This window comes from Harpia harpyja, chromosome 2 (genome assembly GCF_026419915.1).
Source record: "Harpia harpyja isolate bHarHar1 chromosome 2, bHarHar1 primary haplotype, whole genome shotgun sequence".
Lineage (NCBI taxonomy): Eukaryota > Metazoa > Chordata > Aves > Accipitriformes > Accipitridae > Harpia > Harpia harpyja.
The window spans coordinates 18,422,372-18,439,146 of record NC_068941.1 but is presented as its reverse complement, the minus strand read 5'-3'; the positions used below and the strand labels follow the sequence as shown (position 1 = coordinate 18,439,146).

At 39.5% G+C, this 16,775-nt stretch overlaps 1 protein-coding gene across 4 annotated transcripts in view; it reads left to right on the top strand.

Moving 5' to 3' along the window:
* The window catches only part of LRBA (LPS responsive beige-like anchor protein), a 435,866-nt gene extending 423,248 nt beyond the window's left edge, over positions 1-12,618 (top strand). For all 4 annotated transcript variants that reach the window (XM_052772257.1, XM_052772239.1, XM_052772249.1 and 1 more), the window contains 3 exons: positions 948-1,156; positions 8,633-8,784; positions 11,097-12,618. In XM_052772257.1, coding sequence (XP_052628217.1) covers positions 948-1,156; positions 8,633-8,784; positions 11,097-11,187 — 452 coding nt within the window. In that variant the 3' untranslated portion in view covers positions 11,188-12,618. The remainder of the gene's footprint in view (positions 1-947; positions 1,157-8,632; positions 8,785-11,096) is intronic.
* Positions 12,619-16,775: the final 4,157 nt, after the last annotated feature.

Below are 16,775 nucleotides of genomic sequence, written 5' to 3'. Positions count from 1 at the left end.
AGCATACAGTTGGATACAGCTCTTCACTGCCAGGACGGTGAAGAATATTTGTTATGCATAACTTCTCAGAAAGGGAAGCAAAAATTAGTTTCAGGAGAAAGAGAATGTGCTGTCTTGTTTGTTTGATGAAGGGTCTATATAAACTACCAACTAAATTTTATAGTGATTCTGTTCAGGCTCTTTGAGCTTAGCTACAAAGCCTGTAATATGCCCCATTTGTGTTCTCAAAGATTTGATTTTGGCAGGCAAATGATAAAGAATGGTATTGATTCTATGGATATTATTTATAATTTTCCTATTTGCTGGTCCACAATTATTTTTAAACTGGAAATTTCTTAGAATTAGGATCCTTCTGCTTTAGTGTTTCCAAAGTACCTACTTTGAGACAGTTTTTCAAAGTTGGGTGTACTCACCATATGCACCTGTATGTGTTTCTGTTTTATGCATGTGAACACGTGTGGCTTACATGCAAATTGGGTATTTTTCCAAATACATCAAAAAGCAAATATTTAGTGGATCATGTATGGGTTAAAATCTTAATATGAGAATATATACTTTTAGAGTACCTGCGTATGTAAATTCATTACACTTACCTCTGTGTGTCTTCGTACTTTGAAAATCTCATTTTAGGATTCAGTACATTTATTTTTGTGCTCTGAAAATTAACTACTACCAGTTTTAAAAGAAAACCTACAGAAGAGAAATTCTGTTAGGTCTCTAACTAGTTTTGATAGGTGCTCTAAAATACCTTAATACAAAGCTTTTAAGGGATAAGCTGTTCATTTTACTCCCTGACACCCTTAAAGTCCACTTAAGCGTGGTAAAAATCATTATAATGTATTATAATAGTGATTACCTAAGTAGAAGTCATTACTTATTATTTGATATATGATGTCTTTAAAGGAGCATGTAAATCAATAACTAGAGATTTTATTCTGTCTTGTTAGAAGGACCATGTCTCATACATTCTATGAATGGAGATCTACTGAGGACATTGGAAGGTCCTGAAACAGGTCCTGAAAACTGCCTGAGACCAAAACTTATTCAAGCTTCAAGGGAAGGCCATTGTGTCATATATTATGAAAATGGCCTCTTCTGTGTATTCAGTGTGAATGGGAGACTTCAAGCCACTATGGAAACAGATGACAAGATAAAGGTGAGTGTACTCAAATGTGTGCTAAGGACTGTCAGTTCCAGTATCAGGAAAAGCTATCAATTTTGGAGTTGTGTGGAGACTCTGTCTATAGCCAGGCCATAGAAATATATGGTAATAAACCGTAATAGCAGCATTCTGAAAAAAATTGTAGTTAAGGGGACCATGTACTCCTAATAGTACTGTTTTTAATTTTAAAATAACTGTGTTCATACAGTAAGGAGTACCCTGTAGGCATTTCCTTGAACTGAAGAATACAAATATTACTAATTGCTGACCAGGAGAAGCCAGGCTACTGCTTTACTTTTGAGTCTGAAGGCAGGAGGTCGTTGGACATGCTGTTTTGGATGTTGGCTTTCCCTTTTTTGGCATCTCTGTCTACCTTGCTTCATCTTAGCTTGAGACAGCATGTGTTGTGTTGAGCTTCAGGAATTTTATAGGCATATGTCTGTATTTCAACTCCTTAGCCCTTTGGCATTTGCTGAGCAGGCAGCTAGGTTCCGCATCTTTAGCTGCAAGAGACATGGAGGAAGTCCAAAACTACGCAGGAGGCATTTTAAGCTTATGGTTTTGTGGAAGTTATTTTATAATACAAAATGCAGGCCTTTGACATTTCCTATGAAATAGTACCTATGAAGCAGAGCAGAACCTGCCAGCTATACTGCAGTGAAGCAGAAATGTCAAAAGAATACTTTCCTCGAATTAAAAATATTCCCACTTTTTCCTTGAATGAGAAAGAAAGGAAAGGGAAGGGAAAAAAATGAACAAGCATTACCAAATCTGCTAGAAAGTTACAGAATGCAGCAGAGACATGAAGCAAGATTACATTGCTGGGTCAGCATTTAAGCTACCTGAATTATCTGAAGTTACGGTCTCTATGCCAGTAGGCATGGTTTGTGAGACACAGAATCACAGAATGGTTGAGGTTGGAAGGGACCTCTGAAGATGATCTGGTCCCGCTCCCTTGCTCAAGCAGGGCCATCTAGAGCCAGTAGCCCAGGACCATGTCCGGATGGCTTTTGTATATCTCCACGGATGGAGATTCTGCAGCCTCTCTGGACAACCTTTGCTAGTGCTCAGTCATCCTCACAATAAAGAAGTGTCTCCTATATAAAAACAGTTTAACTATTTAACATCAGCATGAGGAGACTTTTGTTGTTGTGAGCATATAGCAGTACTACACCTCCAAGCTGACTTTCATAATCTGATGGAAGAGCCCAGCAGCTCAGCTGCTGCGATTTCCAATATTCTCTTGAGCTGAAAACTCTCAAAAGTTTTTCCTTTATTTGGATTAGATGTCTCAGGAAGAAAATGCCTCTTAGCCCTCATGTTTGTTTTACAGAATTACTGAAATTCTTTCAGATGTTGTGCAAAATTGTGAGCATTTTTAAATTTGCACCTGTTCTTCTCTTGACTCTATTCATATTAATTCTTAAGGTGGAAGAATGTGTCAATATATTTGAAAGTATTTTCATCTTCATTATTTCCATTTTATAACTTACATGGAACAGTGAATGCTCCATTACCACTGAAGTCTCCAGTGTAGTTCAGTGTATTCCACTTCAAACCTTCTAAAACTCTGTTGTGTACTATACTCTGTTAATCCAGCATCCCTGTGTTTTCAAAATGTCAGATACACTGGTGGTGGAATATGCAGAAATAACTCTCTTCGTAGGTCTGTTTTCCATAGTGAGAGTGCTGTCTGCGGGGGTGAGAGGGCATTCGATCTTTGGATGCTGTGGCAGCCACAAGTGCGAATTTGAGGCTGGGGAAATTAAGTAGGAATGTGTGTATTTCTGTCCTGAGCCATTTTTCCAAATTAATGTAGATTCTTGCTTCAATTTTTAATCTTTCTTCAGTTCTCTGAAATTGCACCTTTGGCTGTCCTTGTACAAATGCTTTTGAGATTTTCAGCCTACCCTTAATCCCAGTTCTTTCCATAAAGCAAGAACATATCACAGCGTTTTCTCTTTTTACAATAATAATGTTGATAATCTGTCACTTTCAGTTGTGATTATGTTGTCAGCTAGGCCAGCAAATCTGTAAAATATCTAGAAATCCCTTGCTGGCTAAAACAATTTCTGTAGTGTTTCAGTCAGTACCCACAGCTTTAGGAATGTTGCTAAAGGCAATGGAAGTTCCGCTCTCTGTGGGCTAGAATTACGTATGTACAGGGATTTGAGTTTTATTTTGTTTTGTTTTGTTTTCTTTCTCTCCCAGTGGTCCCAGTTGGGCTTTATGCTTAAACAACCTACAGCGTCTTTCCCAGTGCTTCTGCACTATATCATGTTAGAAGGCAAGTGGCAACTGCATGATTAAAGTAGGGGCATTTAAAATGAATAGACCTACCCATGGGCTGTGCTGACAAACACTTCTTGTTGTTTTTTGCTCGAGGAGGATAGAAAAGGGAAGGAAAAGGTTGTAAGTGTTGAATCTCTAATGTAACATTCTAGTTTCTATTTTCCTATGTCATTATGGACCAGTATTTCAGAACATTATTGACAAAACTAACAGTTTTCAATAGCCATGTTTGGAACAACATTCTGATTTTCTTTCTTGTATTCTTGTGCTAGAAAACTGCTAGAAAAATTTCAGACATTCTGGGGAAATGCAGTCTAATCAATGCCTTCCACCTGCTTTTGTTTTAAATACTGTATTGCTCAGTGGAGCTTAGGCATATCACAGTACATCTACCATGTAATGTTTAGATATCTTAATGAATAACTTAACTCTAAATAGTCTGCTTGTTCTGAGAAGTAAAGTTATTTTACCCTAAACAAAGACCGTATGCTGTTTCACCCAGAGGAACCAATTTATTTTCCTTTCCTGAGTCTGTTTTGAAATGTGGAAGTGCCCACAAGACTCCTGCTGCTGTAAGCCAGAGCTGTCACAGTGTCAGCTCTGCCTTTTTACAAAGCACTGCCTTTCAAAAATCTGAGATGTTAAAAGGGATTTGTGCAAAGTTTTGAGACTTTCCAAGGAAATACAAGTCAGAAATGCAGCTTTTAAAACATTGATGAAATTGTGTGCTTTGGGGATTATTTGAGAGTCTGAAGCTCATGTTGTGAGAAAGATTAGTTGCAGAGTTGTTTCAGTTTCATACCGAGCAGAATCATAGATAAACTACGCTGGGGAAAAGCAGAACAGTAAAATTGATTCATGTCATCTTCTATACCAGTTGGAGTACTTGGGAGTAAAAGCATCCTTTCGTTTGTTAAATCTTGAAGGGCATGTCATGAAACTGAAATGTTGACAGGGTGACCTTTTTCTTCCATTCATTCCTTCATTCATATATATATATATATAGCCAAGTGGCTGAGAAATTTATTAATAAACAATAAAAATATATAAATCAACATCTTGTCTTCATGACAAGCCAATGACTTAGTAAAATTGCGTAGGTATTAGTAAGGGTTCAAAGCCTATACTTTATTTAATCAAAAGATCACAAAACTCACTGAATTTTGGAGGTAGTGGAAGAATTAAAGATTAATGGCTTTAATTTGCTTTTTAATATAGCATTTCTTCAGTAAAAGCCTCAAGTATAAAATTCAAGTGAACCATGACCATAAGGTTAATGGATTTTCATCAGCTGAATTTTATAAGTGTAGCAAATAATTATTTGTCACAGTGTTCATTGCAATTTGAAAATACCCTTAGGAGACTGCCATTGCTATAGAGAAGAAAACCACCCTATATTGATTTTTGCTTCTAATGAATAATCTTTTTAATAATTGTGTGTGGTATGTTAGATCTCATGATCATCTACTCAGTGCATGCAAGTTCTAGATAATTTTCACAGTCTTATCTCAGTTTGTTTTCTACCCCTTTCTTACTGAGTTGCTATACTCTTAGAAGAGGGTCTCTAAATGAGTTTTCAAGCTCCTTGAGGCTTTGGGAGGTGCTTAGCACGTTTTTGTAGGCTGGTAGAAACAATCACAGAAGCAATTTATGGTTGGAACATTTGTTTTTTGGGGGGAGAAGCTTCAGCTCAGAATACTCCATTCTAACCTTGGTTAGTATTCAAATTTCCATACTTAGATATGGTTGGAAAAGAACTCCATGTATTCTGCTTTATTGAGTCTAAATTTACATGTATGTGTTGTCATCTTAATTCAAAACACAGCTGGAATAGGTTTATAATTTTTTTTTTCAGTGTTATACTATTTTGTTTACAGTATATGTTTGTATTTCAATTACATTCATTTTACAGTTAATTGTGTGAAATAAAATTTTAGCAGTGTGATTCATTCTGATTACTTGGGAGTTGTTGCAGTAAACATTCAAAATTTATAATATAGAAACTCTATCTTAATGTAAGTGTTGCACATATAATTCTTAAAGGATATATTTGGCATCATAGTAATAGAGTACAGCAATACAAAAAATACAGATGTGCAGTATGTCTGACTTCAATTATTACTGTTCACGAAGCAGTATCTTACGTACACTGTATATTTTGGTTTATAGGCTTGTCAGCAGTCTGTATAAACACTTTAATGTTGCATGAACGTAACATTTTTGTGTTTTAGTTTCTCTCATTTTTGTGGTGCATGTGCTATAAATTCTGTATATTAAAAAAACAACTTCCTTTTCCTGAGGAATTTAAAATCACAGTATGTTACAAGTTTTGCATATCGAAAAACTGTAGAAGCAGAGATTGCAAGTGCCAAAATACTTGCAGACTTCAGCAGAGAGAGATATGTTTGCAAGATCCTGTCTTCAGTTCTTTCTACTGTTTCCTAAATTTAAATCTTTGAGCTGGAATCTTGCTTATAGACTATCATCTTGAGGCAATTTCCTTGCCTTGCAGTAACAATATTTTAGTTAAAGTGGATCAATCTATTTGTAGAACATGTGTGTTTGGAATTTAAAAGCCATTGCTCTGAATATCCTCCATTTTTACATTTTTTCTGTTGAAATGTTTTGTGGCTCCCTGCCTTGGGTGAGGGAGCTGAAATTTATCATGAATTATTCCTGGTGTGAAGGATGTGTATTTTGTTGAAAAGCTGCCCAAATTTAGCTGATTCACAAAACTTGGGTTAAATGCATTCAGTAGGTAATTCTTAGCATCTACATTCTGTACTGAACATCTGTAGCCCAGGGATGCAGATTTTTCCCGCGCGACCAATCATCCCCTACAGTGAGGTGCACAAAAATGCCATGGCAAGAAATGTGATGAGGTGATCCTGGATGAGGAAGGGGAACTGATGGGAAAGCAGAGATGATAGAAGAGCAGAAGCAAGGATAGAACCAAGAACAGAATGAAAGAGATGTTTGCAAGAGCGACCGGAATAGAGAATTAGAGATGGGAATGTAGAAACTTGTTAGAGTCTGGGAGAAGACAAGAAGAGGCAGAAAGGAGTGAAGGAAAAATAGGAACTGGAAGTAGGAGCAATGGAGAGAAGGATTAGGTAGGATCAGGAGTTTAATATTAGTGCTTCACAGTAGCAAAGTTCCTTATTTTCCTTTTGATAACAGCAAATCATCCAGCAAACAGCTAGCAAAGTTGTTTCTCACCCTTCTGTGTGCTCAAATGAAGAGGATGATAGGCTGCTGCTGTGTGCAGTATTGCATACAAAAAATAAAAGTAGAGAGCAGAGAAGGGAAAAAACAGAAGTTAAGCTGGGGAGAAAAAGTCAGAAAGAGAACTCAGAAGAGGCATCTGGAAACAGGAAGCATAGGAAAAGGTTTCAGCTAACAGGAGTTATTAATAATGGTCCAAACTGTAGTTTTAAGGGTCTTGATCTTGCTGGTAGCTCATGCTGATGTCATTCCACATAACAGAATTCATTCAACTTTTTGGTTTTGGTTTTTTGGAAGGCCCTACAAACCCTTCAGTTTTCCCAGATAGTTGGAGGATGAGGCTATAAAATCAGGGCCTGGTATCCTCTATACTTAAGTTTATTTTGTGCATGGCAGCAGGATAGGGTCTTCATTTCAGAAGAAGTTTTGTACTCTTCAGGGTTACTGTAGTAGTAATTGCTAAGACCCGTATTGAAAAGATGTGTAAAATCTTAGTATTGCTGTGAGAAAAGTCAGTAACGGAGTCTTCTAGGGTTTAATGTTGGGAACTAGTTTTATTCAGTGTTTTCTGAGGTGGGCAATGCTGAAGGTCTACAGAATGATGAAGGCGATGGATGAGATGAATGCAGAACTGTTAGTCAGGAAACCCCACAATGAGGGACCTATGGGATACTCATTGAAACTAGTAGGATCACTTCAAAACATAAAACTATTTTGCACTGTAATCAACTTTTGCCATTATTTTTTTTTTTCCTCCACAGAAGGCATCAGCAGGCTCAAAAACAGATTAAGAAAATTCATGGGCAACATGTCCATAAATAGATACTAAAGGGAATGGACAGAGATATACTTTGTGATATTCCTGACGCCGTGATTGTGGGTGCTGGGGAGCACAAGGGGAAGGAACTGTAGAGTGGCCAGCCCCACAGCATCTCCTGCTGCCACTGTTGGTGATACAACACTGGGCTAGATGGATCATGGTCTGTCTGACCCCATAGGGTATCACTTTAATAAAATTTCAAGTTCAGTTCTCTTAAACCACATTTTGGCCTATTTAAACCAGCAAAATCCCTCCTTAACTAATATTTCTTAGGTTTCCAGTCATCTTAGTATCTGATAGTGTCATCTGGTATAGTCATCAGTAACTGAGGAAAGTTGCTGTTCTTCCAAGTACTCAGAATTTGTCATGATTTTTCTAACAGCACACAAGAAATATCAAAATAGATTGAAGATTCCTGTTACCAGAAGTCTTCACTGTGAAAACCAATTATATCCCATCTTTCTCCATTATCTGGATCCCAAACAAAGATTTCAAATGTAGATTTGCCATCAGTCCCCGTGATGATGCATGCAAAATCAGGGTATAAGCCATTGAATTTGTCACAGGCAGTTTCAGGATAGATGATAAAAGGAAACACAGTCTCTATTAAGAGGGGTGGATCTTTATCTTATTAATCCAGAGCAGGAGTTTAAAAATGCTGGTCTAAATTAATTCTGGTAATTTGTATAACATTTCAGTTCCTTCCATCATTCAACCTTTTGCCAGAGAGAAAAAGAGGATAGCTTCTGCTAGGCTAGCATTAAAGACCCTTGGGGGAATGTCAGGTACTGTATTTTAATGCCAGTGCTGCTGGATCTTGTAAATCTAGCTAATTAAAAGAGTAGATTTCTTTAGCTGACCTCATATTAGATCTTTGGAATACTGAATAAATGACAGGTGAGGTAAAACTTAACTAGTGACATCTAATGTATTAAAGACATTTCTGCATAAGAACATTAATTCTGTTGCTGGGTGGAATAACGTAACAATAATGTCGCTTCCTAAAAGCTTGTGTTGATATCAAGTCTCCCTACACATTCAGCTGTCAATATGAAAATTTTTATGAAAGTAAAAGAGGGGGAGTAAGAGCAACACATATTTATCTGACAAATATCCATGTGATTTCCCCTTAGGCAATTCAGCTGAGTCGAGATGGGCAGTATCTGCTTACAGGTGGAGACAACGGAGTTGTCATGGTACGGCAGATGTGGGACCTCAAGCAGCTTTTTGCTTACCCAGGGTGTGATGCTGGAATCCGATCCATGGCCCTGTCTTATGACCAAAGGTTAGAGCAAAGTCTGGTCTTCACAAGAATTTCAGAGAATATATACTTACAATTAAATTGCATTTTTGTTTTTCTTCTGATTTTTATTTTCTGTGGATCACAGATCCTGGTGATTATATTGAGAATTCTGCGATTGCATAAGTTTCTTTCTAATATGTCATATTTAGGGCAGATAATTTTTTTCAGGATTTCAGCTTGGGGGAATGAAGAGAGATTCAAGAAATCTTACTTTGGCAGACTTTGAAGATAGGTTGAGTTATTGGCCTGTGCCAATGTACAGTGTGGGTCACATGGAGGTGGAAGGTTACATATGTGCTTTTCATGTTTCTTCTTTCACTTATGATACAAATCACATTCCTAATTCCAGACCTTTATGTTGAAAATAGAACAGTTAGAATAGTTGCACAATAAGATTCCCTCCACACGTCCATGTTTTGCTAAAGCAAATATTAATTTTCATTTCTAGAAAAGTTATTTTATCCACATAAAGCATGACCCTCCTTGAAGACTCCTTCAACTGAAGGCAATCGGTTAATATTTCTACTGCATTTTTACATTACGCTTTCCAATGCAGCTGTACTTAAAAGTCCTTCTGTGTTTTTATCACAAAAGTATTGTTTGTTTATAAGATGGATGTTTACCATTTCATTTGCACACTTCTAACTTGCCAGCTAGAATTTTGTTTGCTTTGGTATATTTGCTTAGTGGAGTTCCTGTGTGCTTTTCAAGCAGATTTGGCTCCTAAATCCCTTAGGAATGCCTACATTGGGCAGTAAAGCATATTGTTGAGACTCTTAATCTTCCGATTACTGAAGTCCATACTGAATGTTTTAACATTTTTACCTGGACTACATTTCTAAAACTTACATAAAATGAACTTAAAAAAATCCAAGCCAGCAAAATCTGTGGACTTCAATCAAACATTCAACAACTTCTTGTTAAGCATAATTAGAGATTATAGGCATTTTGGAAGAAGCAGTTTTCCATTAAAAAGCCCCTGCTGTTAAAAATATTTCAAAAACTGGAGTTACAGCTGTTGAATTTTAGACCTCTGAAATGTAAAAATTTTGCATTTAGGGAATCTTTAAACTGGTAATTAACGGCATGTCAACATAATCTTTGCATATCAATAAACTGAAGTTTAATATGGACATCTATAAATTTATCCATGTGCTCAAGTTAGGAACCTATTCACTTCAGGTTTGAAGACACAGAACCTCAGAAGAGATTACTCAGAGTATTTTACTGAGTAATTACTCAGTAATTACAGGTAATTACTCAGAGTAATTTATTTGGTATGCATGAATATATGTGAGTGAGTGACAGTGTGTAAAAAGACATTTTAACCTAATACAAAAACAATCAAAATGGTGCTCTTGAAATGAAATAGTGTGTTACTATCAAAACACAATGATCTTATATTCGGTCTTTGTTTTGATGGAAAAAAGTACAGCTTTTTACTCTGAATGTTTTTTTAATGCTGAGGCTTTTTTCTAAAATGCCAGAATTTTGTATGTCCTCATATGTTTGATTTTCCTAAAACTTTAATATGAGACAGTAAAAAAGATTATATAGAAACCCTTGTAATTGTGTGCTATGTCAGGGTCATGGCTTTTTAAACCGACCTAAATGATCTCTAGTAGTAGGCCAAGGGTAAGGAATTTAGAAAGAAAGAGTGCCTCGGTGGGAAAGCACAGCGATTGCTTTCAGGAACTTCCAAAACAATCAAAGCCTTCAGATTGCTTTCAAACCCAATCACTAACATTTCCAACTGAAGTCCTGTGCCCACATCCAATTCCTTCATCTAGATCATGTGCTTAAATGGGGGAGGCGAATCTGAAATGAACACTTCTCCTAGCCTTCCTTCACTGTGCTGCTTCATCAGGGCTTCGTCCCACTCCAATACCCCGCAAAAACCAACCAAGCAAGCCAAGAAATAATCCCAGGAAACCTGAAGTGGCCTTGCAGGACAGTGATGCTGGTAAACAATTCTGTTTACTCTCAATTGTAGCTTCAGGCTGACCACAGAAACTGTTGCATGGTGTTTCGTATGTTCTGTGATCCATAAATCTATCGGAGGTGGCAGTTTTATTCAAATCCAGCTTGCTGGAGTCCTTGGAAGCCTCAGATGGGAGCCCCTAGAGCCTGACTTTTCTAGTATGTGGAGCACTTCCAGCTCTAGCTGTCTTCGGTGGAAGTTGGTCATTGCCTTGGGTTCTCGTGCCTGTATTGATGTAACTCTTTGGTGTGTTGGCTCATATATCTGAACGTGAGGTGGTTCACTAACAAATATGGTCTTGTGCTTTTCTTAGGTGTATAATGACTGGCATGGCATCTGGGAGCATAGTGGTTTTCTACAATGATTTCAATCGTTGGCACCACGAGTATCAGACCAGATACTGATCTTCATAGAGACCAAGATTAGCACTGATGTGCGCAGCTGTTGTCAGAAGGAAACTGAACACAGCATGCCTCCCTTGGTGTCTTGCCACAACATCGTTCCTTATAAATAGCTATATTACATCTGAATGTAACTTAAATTTGCTGGAAGAAGCAACCTATTTTTTAAAGTTAATTGCTATTTTTGTAGACCTTGCTTGACTTTTTGGGGGGAAGGGCAAAGAAGCAGAAAAATGGCTGCTGGGTTCTGTAGTTAAAAATCTATATTTTTAGTCATAATGAGAAGTCTATTTTGATCCCTGTATGTAAAAGAAACCTAAAGTAAAGATGGTTAAAACTCACATTCTAGCTATATTATGAAGAAACGGATTTTCCGTCTGAAGCTTTATCTATAACCTTGAGGAATATATGGTTTTAACATAATGGAAATGAATTACGATGTTTGGGGAATTTTAATCTGTGCTATCTGTACCACACTTTGTCTCGTACTTTTCCAAATGATTGTACTGCATCAGCACTGAAGTTTCTGGGAATCAGTGGTAATATTTAAATTATGGTTAATGTAATTTTAAACTTTGCGAATCGTTTCCATCAATGTTACTATTCAAGCATGTTTCTAGGCCTAGACAATTAGTTCTTTTTTAGTTGTATGTTTTGTGCAGTTGAGAGAGAAATCAGGAATGGATTTTGTGTTACATCAAGTGTGAATCCTAGTTTCTACCTGGCATCTCCTCCAAAGCACACCAAAATGTGGATTGTTCCTCAAAATCAGAAAGGCTATTTTGAAGACTTTAAACCCAAATTAGAAACCCACAGTGGTAGGTATTTTTTAATAGGTGCAAGTACCAAAGCACGCTTCTGCTGGTTGACTGTGAAAGCACTAAAAAGGCAGGTGTTTCCTGGTGCACAGCCTCTATACAGCAGCAGAAGCCTTAGTCTTGCAGGTGACTTTCTTTTTTTTTTCCTAGAACTAGCCCCTGCAATACTGTAGCATATGCCATATTCCTTTTCTGCGTATAGCAACATCTTTTATATTTTGCTATCACCAAATCCAGTCAGATCCTGCCCAGTCGTATTAAATTACCTCTTTTAGGAATGAAAAATAATTTATACTAAGGAACAATAAGTTATTTTGGTGTTGCACAAATTACTTTTCTACAAGATTGCTGTGCAGAACTCTGTTAAAATATTTGTGAAAAGAACTGTTACTGTTTTGTAAGTCTGGATTGCATAAAAATCTTCTTTGTATGTTGTGATCTCTATGAGTTGAAATTTACATTCCATACCTGTATTGATACATACCTTTCGCTAGCTGCCTACTAGAGCAGTTCCTGTTTTTTCTAAGCATTTAACTACTATCTCTTTCAGTAAAGATTTGGAATGAGAAAATTCAGTTTGAGTGAAGAAATTAAATAAAATTACATTTGTAATTGAGTAGTGGAGTATTGGGTTCTTGTGATTCAATGTATAGAGGAAATGGGTACCATGGCTAATGCATTTAAAGTACTCTTGGTGTTTATGCATTGGTGACCAAGTTTTCTGTGCTTCCTGCATTTTTATACTGATGTGGTTATGGTGGTATCAGTAGAGTTACATGATTTGTGTAGCAGAAGGATGATCTTTTTAAGTGAACGCTATAGTTGTCATATCTGTGGTAAGTGCCCAGTGTATTGAACAGTAACATTTGTTATGCAAAACTTGTACTTCACACTTACTTACTTAAGTTCAACAACATTCATAGCTTTATATAAGATTTTGAGGCGAAATCGGTATGCTCTTGAAGGGCAATTTGCATTTGTCTCAAGCCAGAGATGGGTTACCTAGGCTAGGTGCAGGGAAAAAAAACAAAGAAAGGTACATTTTGCCAAATGGAAATCCTGAAAATCTTCTCTTTATGATCTCCTGCTGACTTAGGAAACACTTTATTATTGATAGAAGTGATAGTGTCTGATCTTAGAGCCAAAATATTTCATGGGGAGTTGATTTGGTAGGTTGCTTGTTTTAGAAGGGGCCCTATTGATCATGAGCTGCTTTCCCAAACTGACAGCACGACTGTATCTGTGTGTGCCATCCCGAGTTGCATCCAGCCAGTGCATGCTGATGGGCAGCTGCGTGATGGTATCAAGTACTCCTCGGGGAAGCAGCCGAAGCAGTGCACCGTGGTGTTTTGCACATTATGAGTGCTGCAGCCCTTCTGTGGAAAAGGAGATCTTCACCTTCTGCTCCGTGAGCAAGCCTGTGAAGACACCCCCATTCTGGACTGCTTTGCTGGTGGCTTTGGTGAGTAGGACATACCCCTCCTTCCATGGGTATAGAAATGTACCTCAGGCACTGCCCTGGGACTCAGGCTTCCACTTGGGATCTCAGCTTGGCTGAACTTAGTCCATGTCATGCTGTTTGTGATGAGGTGGCAAAAAAGGGTTAAATTTCCAACTGTTCGGGTATTTGTTAGTCTATTCAGGGCAGCACATGTGTCAAATGGATTACCTGAAATCTGTTTAATCAACAGTTGCCTGGCATTAACCTGCAGCTGGGCCTCAGCTAGCAGTTATTTGCAGAATATTCCTGAAGAGAGGGAGCCGAGTCCTCTATTTCCTCAAAATTCAGAGGGAGCATGTATGAACAGCATTTTTTTTATGTGACAGTCTGGGCTTGCTTCTGTTCTGGTGAGTTCAAACGGACACAGTGTTAGCTGTAGTTTATGGCACGTGCTCTGGAAAGCAGCGTTTGCTGCTGCTGAGAGTGAGGCTGGTTAGCAGAAGTGCTGCAAGTTTGGTTTGTGGGGAAATACTTAGCGCAAGTAGTTTGAAATCCCTTCTATTTTGTGAAAATTGCTGATATAAATGCTGTAGGATCTGGCAAGAGACGGTAGTGTGATCAGAGTGGTGGTTTCTCTGAAGGAAGTTCGTGTTGTGGTGTTACTGCAAGCAAAAGTAAATTAATGCCATGATACTTTTGAGAATATTTCTTCAGTTCTTGGCTGTCTTGTGCTGTGTGTTACCAAAAAGCCTCTACACCTGGAAAGTGTGCCTTGTGCAAAGTATATATATTTATTACTGTTTCTGGTCCTGACATACTCTTGGTGGTCCTCCACCTACCTGCAGCACCTTGTTTCTGCTAAAGATTCCCACTCTGCTGGTTTAGCAGTTTGCAGAATAAATGTCCGAAAGAGCTAATCTGATACCAAGGTAATGCAGAGTTATCTGTGGATGTTCTGCTAATGGGGGTTGTTATTTACTAGGAAAGGGAGAGTTTAGAATCATAGAATCATTTAGGTTGGAAAAGACCCTTAAGATTGAGTCCAACTGTAAACCTAACACTGCCAAGTCCACCAGTAAACCACATCCCTAAGTGCCATGTCTACATGTCTTTCAAATACCTCCAGGGATGGTGACTCAACCACTTCCCTGGGCAGCCTGTTCCAATACCTGACAACCCTTTCAGTAAAGAAATTTTTCCTAATATCCAATCTAAACCTCCCCTGTCGCAACTTGAGGCCATTTCCTCTTGTCCTATCACTTGTTACTTGGGAAAAGAGACCAGCACCCACCTCACTACAACCCCCCTTCAGGTAGTTGTAGACAGTGATAAGGTCTCCCCTCAGCCTCCTTTTCTCCAGACTAAACAGCCCCAGCTCCCTCAGCCGCTCCTCATAAGACTTGTGCTCCAGGCCCCTCACCAACTTGGTTGCCCTTCTCTGGACATGCTCCAGCACCTCAATGTCTTTCCTGTAGTGAGGGGCCCAAAACTGAACACAGCACTTGAGGTGCGGCCTCACCAGTGCCGAGTACAGGGGGACGATCACCTCCCTGCTCCTGCTGGCCACACTATTGCTGACACAGGCCAGGATGCCGTTGGCCTTGTTGGCCACCTGGGCACACTGCTGGCTCATATTCAGCCGGCTGTCAACCAGCATCCCCAGGTCTTTTTCTGCCGGGCAGCTTTCCAGCCACTCTTCCCCAAGCCTGTAGTGCTGCATGGGGTTGTTGTGACCCAAGTGCAGGACCTGGCACTTGGCCTTGTTGAACCTCATACAATTGGCCTCAGCCCATCGATCCAGCCTGTCCAGATCTCTCTGTAGAGCCTTCCTACCCTCGAGCAGATCAGCCCTGCCTCCCAACTTGGTGTCATCTGCAAACTTGCTGAGGGTGCACTCAATCCCCTCGTCCAGATCATTGATAAAGATATTAAACAGAACTGGCCCCAACACCAAGCCCCAGGGAACACCACTTGTGACCTGCTGCCAACTGGATTTAACTCCATTCACCACAACTCTTTGGGCCCAGCTGTCCAGACAATTTTTTAGCCAGTGAAGAGTGCACCTGTCGGCCACGAGCAGCCAGTGTTTCCAGGAGAATGCTGTGGGAAATGGTGTCAAAGGCTTTACTAAAGTCAAGTAAACAACATCCACAGCCTTTCCCTTGTCCACTAAGCGGGTCACATTATCATAGAAGGAGATCAGGTTAGTCAAGAAGGACCTGCCTTTCGTGAACCCCTGCTGACTGGGCCTGATCACCTGGTTGCCCTGTACGTGCCGTGTGATGGCACTCAAGATGATCTGCTCCATAACCTTCCCCAGCACTGAGGTCAGTCTGACAGGCCTGTAGTTCCCCGGATCCTCCTTCTGGCCCTTCTTGTAGATACCTGCAGAGAAAGACCTGGGGGTGCTGGTCGACAGCCGGCTGAATATGAGCCAGCAGTGTGCCCAGGTGGCCAAGAAGGCCAACGGCATCCTGGCCTGTATCAGAAAAGGTGTGGCCAGCAGGAGCAGGGAGGTGATTGTTCCCCTGTACTCGGCACTGGTGAGGCCACACCTCAAGTACTGTGTTCAGTTCTGGGCCCCTCACTACAAGAAAGACATTGAGGTGCTGGAGCATGTCCAGAGAAGGGCAACCAAGCTGGTGAGGGGCCTGGAGCACAAGTCTTATGAGGAGCAGCTGAGGGAACTGGCATTGTTTAGCTAGCCTGGAGAAAAGGAGGCTGAGGGGAGATCTTATCACTCTCTACAATACCTGAAGGGGGGTTGTAGTGAGGTGGGTGCTGGTCTCTTCTGTCAGGTGGCTGGAGATAGGACAAGAGGAGATGGCCTCAAGTTGAGGCAAGGGAGATTTAGGTTAGATATTAGGAAAAATTTTTTTACTGAGAGGGTTGTCAGGCGTTGGAACATGCTGCCCAGGGAAGTGGTTGAGTCACCATCCCTGGAGGTATTCAAAAAGCGAGTGGATAGGGTACTCCAGGGCATGGTTTAGGGGGCATGGTTAATGGTTGGACCTGATGATCTTGAAGGTCTTTTCCAACCGAAATGATTCTATGATTCTATGTTAATACTACTATGTTACAGTGGTAGCTGGTTTTTACAACTACTGTCAGAAGTTGGCATGATTTGGGGGTTCTTACTGTAATTTTAAAAATATGCAAATTGAATTTCTGTTTAGAAACATTATGCAGAACCTTTTCTGCTGTGGTGCTTTTAATGTGTGGGATCAGGCTGAGGATTTTTAAGGAACAGTGGAGTTTCTTCAGTTATTCCACATACCTGAATAGCAGCAACAAAAACCTGACCTATTTTTCATACAGAGTTGGTGTCCTGG